Genomic DNA, 19,648 nt, shown 5'->3' with positions numbered 1-19,648 from the left:
TGTTTTCCCCCAAATCATCCCATTACATAGCATTGTGATTTGCATTTTTTTTTTTTTTTTGAGAGACAGAGAGAGACAGCATGAGCAGGGGAGGGTCAGAGAGAGAGGGAGACACAGAATCTGAAGCAGGCTCCAGGCTCTGAGCTAGCTGTGAGCACAGAGCCTGATGCAGGGCTCGAATCCACAAACCGTGAGATCATGACCTGAGCCGAAACCAGAAGCTCGACTGACTGAGCCACCCAGGTGCCCCAGAGAAGTAAGTGGATTTTTAGGAAAGAACTTCAAGAGAGAAAGATTTGGTTGTCTTGGCCTTTTGGTGTTTGCCTTTTCTCTTTTACTCTTTCTTTCTTGGAACTTGAATGTGATGGTTAGAGCCAGAATAGTCATCATTGAATCATGCGCAGAAAGGCCAAGGATAATCTAAGAAACTAGGGGCCTCACCTTTAAGCCATAGCATCATCTAAGCATCTGCTAACCTCGAGATGCTGTGTTAATCTTGTTTAAGCCTTGTTTCCTGTTTAAGTCTCAGTCATTTGGGTTTTGTCTTAACTGTAGCAGAACACAGTTCCTAATTCAAGAGATTTACCCAACCCACCATTAAATATACTTCGGAAAGAAGTAACATTTCTGAATTGCCACAAGCTACAAGTGCCTGTGATGTTAAACATGAATATGAAGTCAATATTTTACTTCTCCTTGAAGAATGCTCACTTTTTTCCAAAAAGAACAATGGTCCCCACATTTATTTTTGAGAGAAGAAATGCAAAACAGGAAATCAACATTAAGAAGAAAAACATAAGGGAGCCCTTCTCAAACAAGTATTTCTGTTCCTCCTGAATTATTATTTTTAAAGTAATCTCTGTGCCAGGTGTGGGGCTTAAACTCATGACCCTGAGATCAAGAGTCGCCTGCTGTGTGGACTGAGCCAGCCAGGTGCCCCTGATCATCCTGAATTATTAATAAAGAGAAGCATGGTAAATTTTATTATGGAAATGAGCCATCCTGCGGCACTGTAATAATGCTCAGATGGATTGAGTAAGCCACAGTGTCCTTTTGCCAACCTTAAACGTTATGTTCCTAAAAACCATGCCAAGGGAAAGTGTGACTGAGGGACTGAAATAATTCATGAGAAACTTGGAGACAGAGGAACCAAAATAGGCCAGGAGGAAGCCAAATGAAGTACATTTCTAAAAATGTTCACCAATATAAAACAGCCCACTAAATAAAGGCAATATCAATGACATTATGAACATATACATGGAATTAATAATGAGTGCTATACAATTCATTTTCTCTGTTATTCCTTGCTCATCAAGACATTTTCAGAACTTCTCTTTGTCCTATATTTTTGATAAGATCTTATCAATTTGCTTTATTCTTCGGGGAATGGAGAGAAATTGTATTTTGCCTCGGCATTTCTTTCTCTCACAAGGAGACTGACCCAATATTTCCTGTGGTTCTGCTGTTAGTTCCACCTCTCTCCAACCTCCCTAGTTTCTGATCCCAGACCACCTGGGTGAGTGCACTAGGACCTACCATCACTTCTGGAACCACGTGGAAAGCACCCCTTTTAAGAAAAGAGGAAAGGGGGAGAGTTTAAAAGCAGCAAATAAGAAACAAGAATCTTTGTATAGCTGTAGTTTTTAAAGTCTTTCACATTATATCATTGGAGTTTCACATCCAACCTGTGAGGCAGGTAGAGTATCCTTTCCATTTTGCAGAGGAAGATATTAAATAACCCAGGCAATATTATGCAACTGGTTAATGACAAAACCTGGACCAGAGTCCTCGGCTGGTTCAACTGCCCCACCCTATGCTTTAAGGAATGTTACCCTCCAAACAGAAGACACAATCAATTCACATTCCAAGTTGCTTAGAACAATAGTTTTGTTCAAGAAAAGTACACGTCTTTTTGGTCCATAGAATAGATCCCACTAAAGGTATACAGGAACTTATGTGTTCAAAAGCTTCAGAATCTAGAAACTTACACATTATCCCAAGTATAATGTTAGGTAGGTATAACTAAGAAAGTTGTTAAAGTTGTGATAGGAAAACTATCAGGAGAAATTATTGAAAAACTTACTATTTTAAAAAGTATCTTAGGCGGCACCTGGCTGGCTCAGTCGGTAGAGCATGCAACTCGTAGTCTTGGGGTTCTGAGTTTGAGCCCCATGTTGGGCGTACAGATTACTTAATAATAAAATCATTTTTTTAAGGTGGGGGGCACTGGATGGCTCAGTTGGTGGAGTATGTGACTCTTGATCTTGGGGTCATGAGTTTGAGCCCCATGTTAGGCATAGAGACCACTTAAAAACTTTTTTGAAAAAGTATACTTTATGTTCATGGTAAATACTCTCAATAATATAGAAGGGTCTAAATTTTTAAAACAGCTTTGTGTGTACTCTTCCAGAAATGTATATTTATATAAATATTCTGTAATATATGTGTATACTCTATAATGTATAAATTCTACATTATATCCCTTGAATGGTGTCAGATTCGTATATATCTGCCACCATCTGCATCATTCTCAGAGATGTCACCTCTTTGCAGACAACCTGTCCTTTCCCAGACCTCTTAGACGGAGTGCCTCATCCCCAGAGACTTGTCTTTTCCACCTCACTTAGAACTGCCGAAATCATTCGTTTGCCCCCCACACTATGAAGACCACAACTGGTACTGATATCTACTTTAGTTGCTACATCTCTTTTCTGTTTACATCTTTCCAAATGCTGTCAAGCTCTATATCCATCCCCCCTTGCTTCTTCTCTTGCTTTCTTTGTTCTTGCAGTTTTATACTTGTTTCATTCCTTTAATGCCATTTTGGTAGAGTTTCAGGAGACCAGATGGCCAGATCATTTCTCCTTCCATAATATTTTTCTCTTCTCTTGAGTATTTTCCTGGCTTTCTGCATTCTTTGCCATCTTTTATCTCCATAAGTGATAGTGTCCTTTCCCATAGTATCTACAGTTGAAAACTCTCAAATCTGTATCTCATTCTCAGACCTCTCCCCAGAGATTTATCTTTTCATGACCCAGATACATCTCAAATGCAACATGTCCAAAACTAATTCAGATTTTCTTGCTTTTCCATTAGGTGGCATTGCCATTCTCCCAGGTGCCCGAGTTAGAGACCTAGAAGTTTTCTTCCTTGGTTCCTGCTTCTTTCTCTCTTACTTCCTATATCCAGACCTTCAGCTAGTCCTATTGGAAATTCCTCCACAATATATCTGAGATCAGATTGCTTCTTTCCATTTCCACCTCCCCAGCTCCAGTCCAGATCACCGTCACCTCTCACCGACAGCAGTGGAATGCAGCCTTTTATGATTGAGGACCCTATGAGAAAAAGGAATATCCATCTCCATGCATCTCCAATATATGTTTATTTTTATATAACTTTATATTTCAATATTATATTTCATTTTCCATTTATAGTTTATAAATATTTGTTATTTATTATCTTTTTTTCAGATTTTATTTTTAGGTAATCACTATACCCATGGGGCTTGAACTTACAACCCCAAGGTCAAGAGACACATGCTCTACAGACAGAGCCAGCCAGGTGCCCTTATTTTATATGTTTATATTTTTATATAATGTTTATTATGTGCACTACTATGCTAACATGTAATTATAAAATGTGTACAAATAGATATTTAAAACATTAAGATTAGAGTATGACATTATCCTAATAGTAATTTTTTAAATGTAATAATCATATAAAAACTTTTGCTCCATGAGAGGAAGGTGATTGAATATAGTTCCTTATTTTTGGAAATGTTGGTTGAATACTTTGTGATAAAGCAATTTAAAAGATTGGTTCCAAATTGAGTGTGTCTCAGTGCTGGGCTTAAATTTCTGTCTTGCTGAGAAAGATTCCCTATAAGACTCAATGCTCAGTATCCAATATTCACATATGGGAAGTTTTGTTCATTACAGCAGCTATGACTCCTTATTTCAATAGTCTTCTTCATAATTTTGAATTTTTTGGCTTACTCTAAGAAAGACTGATGAAATTGCCATTGTTTTTACCCCCTTATGTGGCTGATTAAGAGATCATATCAGGTACGGGAGAAGCACTCTGGTATTTTCTTGTTCCTTTGCGCTTGTGTTAAGAGTATTATTCTTAGTTGGAGGTTTCTTTGCAGGATTTTCTTTTAAAGCTGCTTGTCTATTTCGTGAGGCTTGGTTTTGGAAAGCTGCTAATATAATCTATGAAGCTACTTACCAGGGCACACACAAACTAAGACACATAGCCACAAGTTCCATGTGAACAAAAATTTTTAAATATTTATTTTTTGGGAGAGCACAACTGGGGGAGGGGCAGAGAGAGAAGGACAGAGGATCCCAGGCAAGCTCTGCACAGACGGGCTGACAGCAGCGAGCTGATGTGGGGCTCCAGCTCAGGAACTGTGAGATCACACCCAGAGCCAAAGTCAGACAGCAGCGGCTGCGTTGAGCCACCCAGGTGGCCCCATGTGAACGAAATTTAAAGGCGCTGTCCCCGTTGCTGTTCTAGGTATCCGAGGACCGGACCATGTGAGGAGCCAGTGATAATCCACATATTAAGTTTTAGTAAAGCTTCATTTCTTTTTTTTTAATGTTTTATTTATTTTTGACACAGAGAGAGACAGAGCATGAGAGGGGGAGGGGCAGAGAGAGAAGGAGACACAGAACCGGAAGCAGGCTCCAGGCTCTGAGCTAGCTGTCTGCACAGAGCCCGACCCGGGGCTCGAACCCGGGGCTCGAACCCACGAACGTGAGATCTGACCTGAGCTGAAGCCGGACGCTTAACCGACTGAGCCACCCAGGCGCCCCGCTTCATTTCTTTTTAAGACAAAATTAGTAGATATTTTCTAGTAGTAGTTCCTCTCTGAACCTATGGGGCATCCTGTTCCCCTCCCATCCCAGTGTGTGCATCCCATTTTGGAAGTGACTTGTCTGGGCCCCTGCTTTCTCTCTTGCTCCGCCTGTCAGTGTGGCTGGAATAAAGGCTGATTGGCAACCGCCAAGCAAATGGGGCAGAGAAAGAGGAGCCACAAAGTTGCTGATTAACGCAGTTTACAACGGGGCAGCATAGAGGTAGGGTAAACCAGAACTCCCCAGTCTACGCCTGCTCCTGGTAATACTTAGGGATTTGGGTAAAGAACGAAGAGATGCCTCTGTTGTCATTCAAGGTCAGAGTGCTTTAATGTGACCCAGGCAATGGGGAGGGCAAATAGAAGGTAACGTGATGAGGAAATGTGTTAATAGGAAGAAGACTTCTTTGTGTAGATCAGATGTGGGGCTTCAGAAAAACAGGCGTCTTTAAGCGTGGAGAAGTGTTTGATTTTATGCTCTGGAAAAAGCCAGCGTGGAATGGAGCTCTCATTGGCACCCTAGGATCCGGAGCTTATCCCTCCTCAAGAAGTGGGGATGGGAGAAACAAGCAAAGCCTGAGCTGATTTTGCAAGACAAAAGAAAGAAGGGGCAAGGAGTTCTATTCTTTTTTGTTGGGAGTGTTGGTTTGTCCTGGGCAACAGAAGGTGTGGTGGGGAAGAAGGGGCAGAAAATAGGGAGACGTTAAAGAGGGACTTTGGGAAATAAGGGAGAGAAGAGTTGAAGGAGAACCGACATTTACAGATCCAAGACAGCATGGCTTAGGGCCTGACTTTCCATTCCCTGCTCTACTTTACTTAGAAAAGAACCCTTTAAACCTTGTCAGAGGCTCTCTGTGTGTATTTCCCCCCTACGAAAGTAATCTATAAACGCTTGCCAAAATTCCTCAGTTAAGCCTAATTTAGTTCTTTCCCCCACCCCCTGCCTGCTCCCATGATCCCCCTTTTAAAAAAATAATGCTATGCTGGAATTTTCAGGACAGCATGAGACCCAGAGACCAATCAAAGGATTATTCAGTTGCTTATCTACACAAAATATAGTACTTAGTGTTCAGATTTTACCGCCTGGTTTCCCACTCTTTGCCAAAAGATCTGTTTATCGTCAAATGTCTGAATAGATGTAGCAGCCCCACACACAGACACACAAGCACATACACACACACACACACACACACACACACACACACACACTTTTCAGAGGGTGGGCACTTGGCTTCTGAGTGGAGAGGCTTCTGACTCATTGTGAGTGCTCTCCTGGGGCAGGACAAATGGCCTCCAGGACGTTAGTCATAACTTATGCCCTTGTTCAACAGTCAGGATCCCTTCTCTCTCTGGGCACATCAGGAAGCAGCCTGCCGGCATGGTGTGTGGACAGAGTTTTTTCCACATAACTTTGTAATTATATGGCATCTGAAGAACAATAATTTACAGCTATAATGTGCTAATCCCACATGTATCCCTAGAGAGAAGAATACTGTTGATTATCTGGAAGGTGGATAGATTCCAGGCCCATGTAGAGTTAATCCAGGACTGTCCCTCCCTGCCCCAGGGTCATTCTGGCTGTTCCATAGGAGAGCACGAGAAGGTAGCTGCTGCAATCCAGGTGAGACATGACAGTGGCTTCGACCAGAGTTGTAGTCGGGGAGATAATGAGAAACATTCGGATCCTGGATATATTTTAAAGGTAACATTAAAAGGATTCTAGTGTGGAGTGTGAAATAAATTGATGAGTGCAAGGATGGAGTTTCTACCTTGAGCAACAGAAAGATGGAGTTGTCACTTATTGGATTAGAGAGGATTGGGGACGAAATGGGTTTGGGGAATTAGACACTATTGATGCCCTATCCCACCTCTCCTTGGCCAGCTGCAGCTTGGTGGACAGTTTGCCCTAAGCCCTCTACTCCCCTGCCTCAGGGACTTACTCAGCTTAGCTAAAGTGCTGGGGAGCCCATGCTCCCAGGCATGCCTCTACAGTGAGGAATGCGAAGGGGGATACCGGATAAATAACCCAGTCTCTCTTCCTGGGTGGGACAGTCCTGAGATGCCTTCTACAAGGTTCCTCAGAGAGTGTCCAGCCAGCCTGAGTTTCAATTGCCCACAGTAGTAATCTACTCCTTAAAACACCCTTTAGTAACTTTTCTCTCTTCTCTTTTTTACTTCCATTTCTTTGCTTATATGTCCTGGGATAACCTCCTGTATAAGTTAGTTTTCGCTGCATAACAAACTGCCTCAAGATTTAATGGCTTAAAACTATTACTTTTTGCTCACAATTCTGTGGATCAGCAATTTGGTCTGGACTCAGCTGGGTGACTCTTCTGCTAGCCTTGCTGAGGTCACTTAGTGCCTACAATCATCTGGCAGCTTGAATAGTGTAAAGTGACCTCTGCTGGTAGATGTTGCTGCTAGTTGTCAGCTGGTTGACTTAAGAGGCATCAGACGGAATGTCCCATCTACTCCCTATGCCTTCTTACCCTCCACTAGAATAGACTGGGACTCAGGGTGCCTGGGTGGCTCACAGTTAAGTGTAGGACTCTTGATTTTGGCTCAAGTCATGATCTCACAGTTTGTAGGATCAAACCCCACGTTGGGCTCTGTCAACACTGAGCCTGCTTGGGATTGTCTCTCTCCCTCTCTCTCTGCTCCTCCCCCATGTGTGTGTGCTCTGTCTCTCTCTCTCTCAAATAAACACTGGGAAAAAATTTTTTAAAGGCTAGACTGGGACTCTTTACATGGCAGTCTCAGGGCAGCATCCTAGGGGTCAAAAGTAGATACCACAAAGCATCATGAGGCCTGGGATCAGAAGTCTCACGGTGTCACTTCTACTGCATTATTTTGGTCAAAGCAGGTCACAATGCAGGGCCAGATTCAAAGGGTGAAGTGATAAATCCCACTTATAAAAAGTTTATTTTTTTAATAAATTAAAGTTAGTTAGCATATAGTGCAACAATGATTTTAGTAGTAGATTCCTTAATGTCCCTTACCCATTTAGTCCATCCCCCCTCCCACAACCTCCCCAGCAACCCTCTGTTTGTTCTTTGTATCTAAGAATCTCTTATGTTTTGTCCCCCTCCCTGTTTTTATATTATTTTTGCTTTCCTTCCCTTATGTTCATCTGCTTCATATCTCAAAGTCCTCATATGAGTAAAGTCATGTGATATATGTCTTTCTCTGACTAATTTCGTTTAGCATAATACCCTCTAGTTCCATCCATGTAGTTGCAAATGGCAAGATTTCATTCTTTATCATTGCCAAATAATACTTCATTGTGTATATATATATACACCACATCTTCTTGATCCATTCATCCATCGATGGATGATGGACATTTGGGCTCTTTCCATACTTCAGCTATTGTTATAGTGCTGCTATAAACATTGGGGTGCATGTGCCCCTTCAAAACAGCACACCTGTATCCCTTAAATACCTAGTAGTACAATTTCTGGGTCACAGGGCAGTTCTATTTTCAATTTTTTGAGGAACTTCCATACTGTTTTCCAGAATGGCTGCACCAATTTGCATTCCCACCAGCAGTGCAAAAGAGATCCTTTCTTCACATCTTCGCCTATATCTGTTGTTGTCTGAGCTGTTAGTATTAGCCATTCTGTCAGGTGTGAAGTGATACCTCATTGTGGTTTTGATTTGTATTTCCCTGATTATGAGTGATGTTGAGCATGTTTTCATGTGTCTGTTGGCCATATGGATGTCTTCTTGGGAGAAGTGTCTTTTCATGTCTTTTGCTCATTTCTTTACCAGATTATTTGTTTTTTGGGTGTTGAGTTTGATAAGTTCTTTATAGATTTTAGATACTAACCCTTTATTTGATATGCCATTTGCAAATATCTTCTCCCATTCTATTGGTAGCCTTTTAGTTTTGCTGATTGTTTCCTTCGCTGTGCAGAAGCTTCTTATTTTGATAAGGTCCCAGTAGTTAATTTTTTTTTTATCAATACCACTTCTTAATGGAAGGGAAATCAGAGTTACATTGCAGAGGAACAGACATATAGGAGGGGAAGAAAGCTTTGCCATCTATGCAAACAGTCTACCAATCTTCTCCATTACCCAAGTTAGCACTAGGTCCTTGTCTTAGAGTCCGCTCTTTGGGGAATCAAAACTAAGATGGGTAAATAGGAATCAAAGCTCTGGTTTGTACATGCAAAGTCTGAAATGCTTATTGGAGAAATCCAAAGGGAGATTTTGAATTAGCAGTTGATATATGGGTCTCGAATTCAGACAGAGGTCTGGCCTAGAGATGCTCAGTTTGGGAGTACTGAAATACACATAAATATTTAAGTCATGGGCCTGGACAAGAGCATTTAGGGAATATGTGTAGACAGAAGAGATCAGAAGTCTGAGTCCTGGGCTACTCCAGTGATGAGAGGTTGGGGAGAGTGTGAGGGGTGAGCAAAGGACAGTGAGAAGGAGCAGCCAGTGGTATCTTAGAGGCCAAGGAAAGAGTGTTTCCAAGAAGACAGATAAACAGGGACGGTGAGGAGTTTCCATATACTCTGTATAGAGTGACTTGGGGTCATTGTTTCATATATGTCAGCATTTTGAATTGTTTAAAAAAAAACCCACAGGGGCGCCTGGGTGGCTCAGTCGGTTAAGCCTCCGACTTCGGCTCAGGTCAGATCTCACGTTCGTGGGTTCGAGCCCCGCATCAGGCTCTGTGCTGACAGCTGGCTCAGAGCCTGGAGCCTGCTTCCGGTTCTGTGTCTCCTTCTCTCTCTGCTCCTCCCCGTCTCATGCTCTCTCTCTCTCTCTCTGTATCAAAAATAAATAAAATATTAAAAAAAATAAAAAAACCCAAAAAACCCCACAGGCCGAAAGTGGCATTACTTAGTTCCTACGCTGGTGCTTAATACATAATCTTTTTTTTTTTTTTTGGTTTAATGTTTATTTATTTTGAGAGACAGAGAGAGAGAACACCTGTGCGTGCAAGTAGGGCAGGGGAAGAGAGAGGGGGAGAGAGGGGATCCCAAGCAAGCTCCACACTGTCAGCACAGAGCCAGAGGCAGGGCTCAATCCCATGAAACAAACTGTGAGATGATGACCTGGGTCTAAATCAAGATCCTTAACCGACTGAGCCCCCAACCGCCCCTCAATACGTAATCTAATTGCAGTTTCAACCTCCCCCAGAAATAGAGCCTTTACCTTGTTGACTGTGGCCAGGAATGTTTCAGCCCCTGCCAGTCTGCCACCTGGGCCCCTCCATCCCCCAAAGAAGATGAAGTAATCTGCATGATAAGACACCATGCTTTTCCTGCTAAAAAGCAGCCCCTTTTGGAATAATTCTTTTCTTTCCTAACAACTTTCTCACCCCTACCCTTTTTCTATAAAAACCTTCAATTTTATGTAACTCCTTGGAGCACCTCTTTACTCACTAGATAGGATGCTACCCAATCCATGAATGGTTTAATAAAGCCAATTAGATTTTCAAATTTACTCAGTTGAGTTTTGTTACTTAACAATATCCATTTTCATTATTTTTTTATTAATTCACTTGTAAGTGAGTTATTTTACAACACAAAGACAGAGATAAGCAGAACATTTACTTTTGGGGCAGGTATGTAAAGATGGAGTTGAGAAGGAAGCCACGGAGGGGCAATGGTCCACAGGTTCCACAGTGCACAGTACCACATCCTAAATATAGGAGCCACTGTGGGTGCCTGGCAGGCACAGTTGGAAGAGCAAGCCACTCCTGATCTTGGGGTTGTGAGTTCGAGCCCCAGGCTGGGTGTAGAGGTTACTTTAAAAAAATCAATAAAGACCTTTAAAAAAACAAAGGAACTAGAGGATCAAACCATTTTAAATTTCACATTTAAAATAAAACCAACATTATATTTCTTGTTTACAATTAGTTGGTGATCAGGTATTAGTACCACACACTTATTCTACCAAATCCTATTTGCAATTCATTTTTTTAAAATTAATTTTTGTTAAAGACCAGAACTGATGCCTTTCTTGACCTGTTTGGGGATAGGATCAAACCTGCAATGTTGGTGTTGTCCGCATCACATTCTACCCAAATTGAGCTAACGAGCCACCTATGTACCTCATTTTCTGTTATTTAAAAAAATTTTTTAATGTTTGTTTATTTTTGAGAGAGAGAGGGAGAGAAACAAAGTATGAGTGGGGGAGGGGCAGAGAAAGAGAGGGGACACAGAATCTGAAGCACAGAGCTTCAGATCTGAGCTGTCATTACAGAGACCAACATGGGACTCGAACCCACAGACCACGAGATCAAGACCTGAGCCCGAGTCAGAGGCTTAACCAACTGAGCCACCCAGGCGCCCCACACCTCGTTTTAAAGTGGTTTTGTCCTCTTCTTTCCCCCAGAGTAACAATTTACCTTTCCCCTACCATGTCTTCCTAAACTTATTCTTGTCATGCATTTCAGTTATAATTATACTATAATTTACGGAATAAGGCATACTATGCCTAAAAGAAAGAAAAAGAGTCTACCTTAAATCCTGGGCTCAGAGCATTTTTTCCATTGTCTGTAAACAATTACTAAGAAGCTTTAAGTACATTTACTGTTAATAAATGAAACTTCAAAATACTTTTTTTGAAAAGACAAGTCAATTTCCCCTCTCCCTCCTTTCAACGATTGCCAGATGGCAGTGGCCGCATGGCTGCCCCACGTCTTCACAAGTTCTGAGAATCCCCTCCCAAATAAACGCTTGTTCCCAAATCCCTGTCCCAGGGCTTGCTTTCAGGGGAGCCCAAACCCAAACAGCGTCCTTCCGAATACCTGAAATGTCTAGCAGCGCTGAGCCCACACTTCGCCTTACAACAAACTGGGGTCCAGAGGCAGCTGACCCTTCTGTGGCCACATGTGCCCGGACTCCGAACAGCCTTCTCTGGGATAGGCCAAGTAGATGTCTGGGCTTGTAATCCTGCATGTTAAGATACAGCTAAGGGGAGGTTCTCCTTTCCTTTTTATATTATTAAAAAAATATTTTATTTTGGGGCACTTGGGTGGCTTAGTCAGTTGTTTAACTTTGGCTCAGGTCATGATCTCACAGTTCGTGAGTTTGAGCCTCCCATTGGGCTCAGTGCTAGCAGTGCAGAGCCTGCTTGGGAATCTCACTCTCTCACTCTGCCCTTCCCCTGCTTGCACTTTCTCTCTCCCAAAATAAATAAATAAACCTAAAAACAAAGACATTTAAAAAAAGATTTTATTTTTAACTGATCTCTACACCCAACGTGGGACTCAAACTTCCAACCCTGAGATCAAGAGTAGCATGCTCTACCGACTGAACTAGGCAGGTGCCCCTCTTCTTGACATTTTAAAGCAGTGAGAGAAGAGACACAATGAACAGACACATTTTACAACTTCAAAACCCATTAGTATAATCTATACAATGCATGTAATTGAAAAAGCCAAATAGATAATTAAACAGAAAACATTCCGTTTCATGAATACCTCATATTCTGTCATTTTTCCTTTTTCTAATTTTTTTTCCTTTTCCTTCTTCTTTATTGTCTCAAATTGGGGTTTCAAGAGTTTCATTCAAGAACTAACTTGCTTTGCTTAATTTTTGTCCTCTGGAGCTTTTGTTACCTCATTAGGTTGAGTGCTTTCAGGAGAACATTTAATGCTTCAAGTTCAATTAGCAAGCTCTCCTGGAAGAAAACACATACTACTGTTATTTCTAAATTAATTCTACAACCTTACAAAATTTGATTTCCACAAAAGAATGTGAAAATTATCTTAGATAATTTAGGTGGCAATTTCATCTGACAAATGTGAGATTTGATTCTTTCAAACAAGAAGACGTGAAAGGCAAGATTGCTTTCAGGTAAAAAAAATACATACCTATGATTTAAGCTGTTTAATATCAATTACCCATAAAATCTTCTTTCCCTAGATTTACTTAAAAATGAAATCTGAGAATTCATATTAAATATCTAAGGCTGCTAGTCTTTTACCTGATTTTGAGGCATGGTTAATGTTCCCCTTTCCCAGATGTTTAAAATTAACGTTTCGCGATGACAGTCATAGAATAAGAGCAGCCAACTACTGTCACCGCCACATCCAAAGCCTGTTCATTGTAGAGTAATCCCAGATTTGTAAACTGGAACTGAAAAATTATGTAAATTTTTAAATAGAGCCTCAGCATGCACTTAAATTTAACTAGTGGTGGCTCCTTCAAAAGAATAGCTCTCAATATATTTTGAGCCACTGTGGATCAAAACATCCTTAGAACCATCTTTCTGGATTGAAATTGATTTCTGAGCCCAGGGTGTATTCTTTTGAGTATCTCAGTAGTGCTAATATTTCCTTTTTGAGAACTGGTTAATTTAAAAAAAACAAACAACACTGACCAAAGTGGGGCACCTGCTTGGCTCAGTTGGTTAAGCATCTGAGTCTTGGTTTCGGCTTAGGTCATAATCCCACAGTTTCGTGAGGTCAAGCCCCATGTCATGCTCTGTGCCGACAGTGTGGAGCCTGCTTGGAATTCTCTGTCTTCCTCTTTCTCTCTCCCTCCCCCACTCACTCTGTCTCTCTAAATAAATAAATAAACAAATGGTTTTAATAAAAAAAAAAAAAGAAAAATTCAACTCCATAATAACTTCTCTTCAATGAAAGGTAACAAACTAGTGAATAAGGTGGGTGATCACACCAGTGGCATTGGCTTAGCAAAAGAAGCCTAAGCAGTAAAATTAATGAGACTGGTGTTCCTGCCTTGCTCAGACGCTGCCTCTGAGATGAGTTTGTGGTGCCCAAAGATTTCCAGGCACTGCAGCAGCCTCACCAGCAGCTGTGCCTCCCTGAGGGTGGAGCCTGTGAGCAGCTTGCCAAATACTGTGCCCCCACCACCTACTATAGTGACTGGCACCCAGTGGTGCTCAATAAACATTGGTTGAATGAATGAATAAATAGAGTAATAATATGATAATTTATAGGAAATGCCCCAGGTACTCAATCTAATTTTATTTTTATTTGTTTCGGTACAATACCCCCTTCTAAATAGAGTCCATTTTGTAAACTAAAATGTCACTTTTACAGTGATTACGTTGAATAGATAGGGAAGACACTATCACCCCCAGTTTAGAGGCTAAACATTGGGATGCTAGGCAGTGTAAGTAGTTTGTTCAACATTCATGTATTAGTTAGAATGTATTTGGCCACTAATAATAGAAATCCTGTTATACTGACAAATGACCATTTCTGACCAAACTATTCATGGTGCTGGGGATGGGGTTGGTTGCTCTTAAGGCACCAGGTCTGGGTAGGGCTTAGGGTCTGGGTGGGCAGGACAGATGCCTGGGTAAGACTTGGGTGCCACTGGGATGGAGGAAGGTGGGAGTGCATCCTGGGTCAGTACTGTGTCCCCCTCTGTTACCAACTGATTCTCAAATCTAGTTCTCCTAAAAGCAAATGTAGTTTGTTTTAAGGGAACATGCTGTAACAAAGCTACATTTTAGAAGCTCATTTTAAATGTTTTTATTATTATTATTATTATTTATTTCTGAGAGAGAGAGAGTGAGAGCAGGGGAGGGGCAGAGAAAGGAGGACAGAAGATCTGAAGCAGGCTCTGCACTCACAGCAGAGAGCCTGATGCAAGGCTTGAACTCATGAGCCGCAAAATCGCAACCTGAGTTGAATTTGCACACTCAACTGACTGAGCCACCCAGGCACCCCACAAGTTCATTTTACAGCAAGTTTTCAGGGATTAATAAATTTTATCCAGAGAAAATGTTAGTTTTATTCTGGTTGAAAGTCCAATTTGATTATGTGTCTTACATATTTTGATTCAGCTTAATATAGTTCATAAATACAGAGTTGTAGGGAGAATGCAAATTATACAAGTTTTTATGTGTCATTTTGATTCTTAATTTAAAGTTAATATAACATTCCTATAGCCCTTCTGGTGGCACCACTGTAAGTTCCTTATCAACATTAGTTGAGAGAGTCTGCGGAATGTATTCCAGTAATTTCTGAAGTGGTGTTCTTTAATGTTTCCCCACCGAGAAGAATTAATGTTTCCTATGAACTTCTACCCTAGGTCCTCCTAAGAAATTCCAGAGTTCAATAAATATCCAATTTGTGATTAGCATCCTTAAAACCGACTATGCCAATGTGACAGACATTGTAAGTGGCTTGCCCAAGAGCCATTGTTTTTATTCATAGAATACAATTCTATTCTGGGCACAGAGTGCCCAGTTCATATGCTGAACTCTCAGATTGTCTGGTAGTTGTGGGTACCATATAACATGGTTCTGGGCAATTCTCAATTCTATAAAGAGTGGATTGGGGACATACCCACCCTCTTCTACCTGCGGGACTCATGGACATGAGGCTTGACAGGGAAGCAGCCATCTTGCCACCATCAAGATTAAAGAAACATCCTAAGGGTAGAAGACCAGGAAGCTAGGAGAAGCCTGGGCCCTTTGTGACTTCCTTGAGCAGCTGTAGCGGACTGGACTGCCCACATTTTAACTCTTACTGTGTGAATAACAAATCCCTATTTGGTAAAGCCACTGTAGTTGGGTTTCTGTTTACATGCATCCAGATGCAATGCCTGGCAAACATATTCACCATTTCCATTTTTTGCATTCTTTTTTTGAAATGTTTAATGTTTTTATTATTGAGAGACAGAACATGAGCATGGGAGGGGCAGAGAGAGAGGGAGATGCAGAATCTGAAGGAGGCTCCAGGCTCTGAGCTGTCAGCACAGAGCCTGATGTGGGGCTCGAACTCACAAACTGTCAGATCATGACCTGAGCCAAAGTCAGACGCTCAACCGACTGAGGCATCCAGGTGCCCCTTGCATTCTTTTTACACAAATTTTTAAATGTTTATTTATTTTTGAGAGAAAGAGAAAGAGAGAGAGAGAGAGAGCGAGCATTGGGGAGGGGAGGAACACACAAAATCCGACAGCAGGCTCCAGACTCTGAGCTGGCAGCACAGAGCCCAACATGGGGCTTGAACTCACAGATCTCGAGATCATGACCTGAGCTGAAGTCGGACTCTCAACCAATTGAGCTACCCAGGTGCCCCTGTATTTTGCATTCTTTAAAGCTCCAGTAAGAAGGATGAAAGACACAAAACATTACGACACAGTCCTTCCCTGCCTAACCAACTAAATACAATAAATACGCTTAACCAACTAAGCCACCCAGGCATCCCCAGAAAAGCTTTCTTTGATACAAGTAGTGGCAATTTTGTGGCCTCAATGGCTGCCAATCTTTCCCCAGTGTTAAACTATCCTGGAAAAGGCAACAAAAGGGCAGTTGAAGAAGCTGGGCACACATGCAATTCATTTAGTTCCTGAAAAGCTGTTTCCTCCAGTGAAGTTCTCTAATTTCATCATGTATCTACATCTCAAAGCAGGCCATGGGAGCCCTTTGGTCAACTGACTGGGTCCACAAGTGGGTGCAGGTTGAGTGTGCTAATATTTTTATCAATTATTATTGTTTTCATTAGTGCTGTGGTTACAGCGTTGCATAGAATTTAAAAAATTTCACTAGGCCTGGGACGCCTGGGTGACTCAGTCAGTTAAGCGTCTGACTTCGGCTCAGGTCAGGTCAGGATCTAACAGCTTTATGTTCTAGCAATGTGTTGGCCTCTGTGTTGTCAGCACAGAGCCCAGAGCCTGCTTCACATTCCGTGTCTCCCTCTCTCTCTCTCCCTCTTCCCTGCTCATGCTCTGTCTGTCTCTCTCTCTCTCTCAAATAAACATTAAAACAATTTTTCTTAATTTACATCAAGCCCATTTCTGCCCTAAGTCCATTTGATTTTAGAGCATGATCTTGTAAAATTCAATTTAAAAAAAAGATTATATATATATCCACTAAAGCAGAAATGTCTGATTCTTAGAAACAGATATTAACCCTTGCCAAGACTGCCATTAATAGTCTGGGTAGATTAAAAAAAAATGGTATCATTGGGACTTCTAAAAAAATGCACTAATGGAAATTATACTATGTGAGTGGCCTGGCCACAGAGAAAAGTCTTGTGCATAGTATTGTTTTCTATATAAAGGAAGTCATTTCACACCTTTGCAAGTAACCATATGTTCTTTTTGCAATGAATTCTGGAAACAAATTACCCCACAGAGCAAGTCTTTTCTAGTTCCTGTCTCCCTAAATAATCTCTAAACAAAGCGAGCAAGCATGGGCTGAGCAGAATCTTTCATGAGTCTTTAATGTGTCATGATGAACGACAGTACTACTCATTTAGAGACGACACCGTTACCAGCCTTTGTAAGTCCAAGCTCCACTCTCACTAGAAGAAACAACCCAGGGGTGCATGGGTGGCTCAGTCGGTTGAGCATTAATTAGACTCTTGATTTCGGCTCACGTCAGGATTCCAGGGTTGTGGGCTGAGCCTGGAACCTGCTGAGGATTCTCTCTCTCCTCCTCTGCCCCTCCCTCCCACTTGCACACCCTTTCTCTAAAGTAAAATTTTAAAAATTTAAAAAGCATAGCTCAGTCAGTTAAGCAACTGACTCTTGATTTCGGCTCAGGTCATAATCTCATGGTTCACGAGTTCAAGTCCCACGTTGGGCTCTGTGCTGCCAGTGCGGAGCCTGCTTGGGATCCTCTCTCTCCCAATCTCTCTGCCCCTCTTCCACTCTCTCTCTCTTAAAATAAATAAACTTAAATAATAATTAAAAATTTTTAAAAAGAAACAACCTAAACTCTCCAGTCATCTGTAAAACTGAACAATATACTAAAAACTTAGAGCCCAGAAGAAGAAAAGAGTGAGGAGAAAGGTAGATATGTAAAACATCTCTGTTTCTTTTAGCTAGATAAAGTTCAGAAAATCTGGGATCACTTATACATTCTTTGTAGAAACTTAATGTTGTTTTCCCCCCTCCTATTTCAGCCAAGTCCTAACCAAAAATGACCCTTATGATCTGGCCTCGGCCTTGCCCATCTCTCTGATCTAACTTCGCACAGTTTCACTGCTACACATTCCACTCCAAAGCCACTCTGGCCTTTTTGTGTTCGTCTTGCTCCTCTTATACACCAAGCCCTATCCCACCACAGGGCCTTTGCACATGACTTTCCCTCTGCTTAAATACTTTTTCCTCAGACAGTGACCAGGCTTGCTCTCTCACCTCATTCAGACCTTTGTTCAAATGTCACCTCCTCTGAGAAGACTTCCTAACTCCCATATCTAAAATGGCACCACCTCACAATCCCAGTCTCTTTCTGTCCCTTATTCTGCTCTTCCCACATAGCATTTATCATTACTAGGCATTAGGTAATATATTTATTTACTTATTTATTATCTTTCCTCTACTAGAACAGAAGCTCCACAAGTACAGAGAGAGACATCCTCTATTTTGTTCTTGGCTATGTCCTAGGGCCCAGACAAGTGGCTAGCAAATATCATTCAAAAACATTGACTGAGCATCTTCTAGATGCTGAGTATATGCTAGTGAACAAAACAAAACAAAAAAAGTTCCCAACGGAACTTATATTCTAGTGACATGTAAGTGGTAAATATTTGTTGAACAGATTCTCAGGACTGTAATCAAAATCCACTAAAATAAACATTTTGTCCCGTAAGTTCATTAAAAAAATTGTTTTTAATGTTTATTTATTTTTGAGAGTGACACAGAGACAGAGTGGGGTGGGTAGACAGAGAGGGAGACACAATCTGAAGCAGGCTCCGAGCTGTCAGCACAGAGCCTGACGTGGGGCCTGAACTCACAAACTGAGAGAGTGTGACCTGACCTGAAGTCAGATGCTTAACCAGCTGAGCCACCCAGGCGGCCCCCCATAAGCTGATTATAATGCATGTTAATGAAACCCTAGTTGTATTAGTGCCCCATGGCAGTGTGCCACAAACTGACTTAAAATAATAGAAATTTATTTTTTCACAGTTCTAGAGGACAGAAGTATGAAAGCAGTATCACTGGGCCCAGACCAAGCCTCTGCAGGCTCTAGGGGAGAACCGATTCCTTGCCTCTTCCAACTTCTGGTGGCTGCTGGCCTTCCTTGCTTGGGGTGACATCACTCCAGTCTCCGCTTCTGTCTTCGCATCACCTTCTCCTCTATGTTTACATCAAATCTGTCTGCCTTATGGTGTAAGGATGCATGCGATGACATATGGAGATCATTGGAGAATCCAATAATCTCCCTCTCTGAAAAAAATTACATCTGCAAAGACCCTTTTCCTAAATAAGGTAATTTTTGCAGGTTCCAGGCAAATGACCTGGTGTCTTTGGGGGCCATCATTCAGCCTACTGCACTCATGTTCTTGCAGCTGGGGGGAAATCCCCATCAGGAGAATACCAGGAGGTATCTTTTCCTTTCTGCTTTTGTCTTTTCCCCTCCTTGGGAAACAATGCTTATTTCTGGAAAACTAAGAAAGGCGATGACTCTTTATTTGCAATTGTAACAATAGAATTGTATTTTCCAAAGAATCAGTGTAATAGCATTTGTGACTCATTCATAAAAGTGTGTGATTGTCTTCCATCAAGTAACTCCCACAAAATTAATGAACAGTGGAGGTGGCAAAGCAATATTTGAGAACAAATTGTTTTATATCTTGTACCACGAGACCCATCATGATTTGCAGACAGAATATAAAACCCTTACCATTCATCACTTAGAGTCATTGTCTCCACATCATAAAAGCAAGCTGTGACCTCAGGGTCCTAGTCAAATGCCAGTGAACAAAGTAGTCTCCAGCCTCCAAAGTAGACCTGGAGCTCCGCTAGCATTTGGTGTGTTTGGGAGCCCCTATAGTAAAGGACAAACAGACATCAGGGAGCAAATAAGCCCATTTTGATGCAATGAAGTCTCTGA

At 41.5% G+C, this 19,648-nt stretch overlaps 1 protein-coding gene across 1 annotated transcript in view; it reads left to right on the top strand.

Annotated features, from left to right (window-relative positions):
- The window catches only part of FAM161A (FAM161 centrosomal protein A), a 48,627-nt gene extending 29,337 nt beyond the window's left edge, over window positions 1–19,290 (top strand). Inside the window, exon 7 of the mRNA XM_029937443.1 lies at window positions 18,721–19,290. Coding sequence (XP_029793303.1) covers window positions 18,721–18,784 — 64 coding nt within the window. The 3' untranslated portion in view covers window positions 18,785–19,290. The remainder of the gene's footprint in view (window positions 1–18,720) is intronic.
- The last annotated feature ends 358 nt before the right edge of the window (window positions 19,291–19,648 follow it).

This window comes from Suricata suricatta, chromosome 4 (assembly GCF_006229205.1).
Source record: "Suricata suricatta isolate VVHF042 chromosome 4, meerkat_22Aug2017_6uvM2_HiC, whole genome shotgun sequence".
NCBI classification, from domain to species: Eukaryota; Metazoa; Chordata; class Mammalia; order Carnivora; family Herpestidae; genus Suricata; species Suricata suricatta.
Note: the sequence above shows the minus strand (reverse complement) of the source record. Positions and strands in the feature narration are given on the sequence as shown.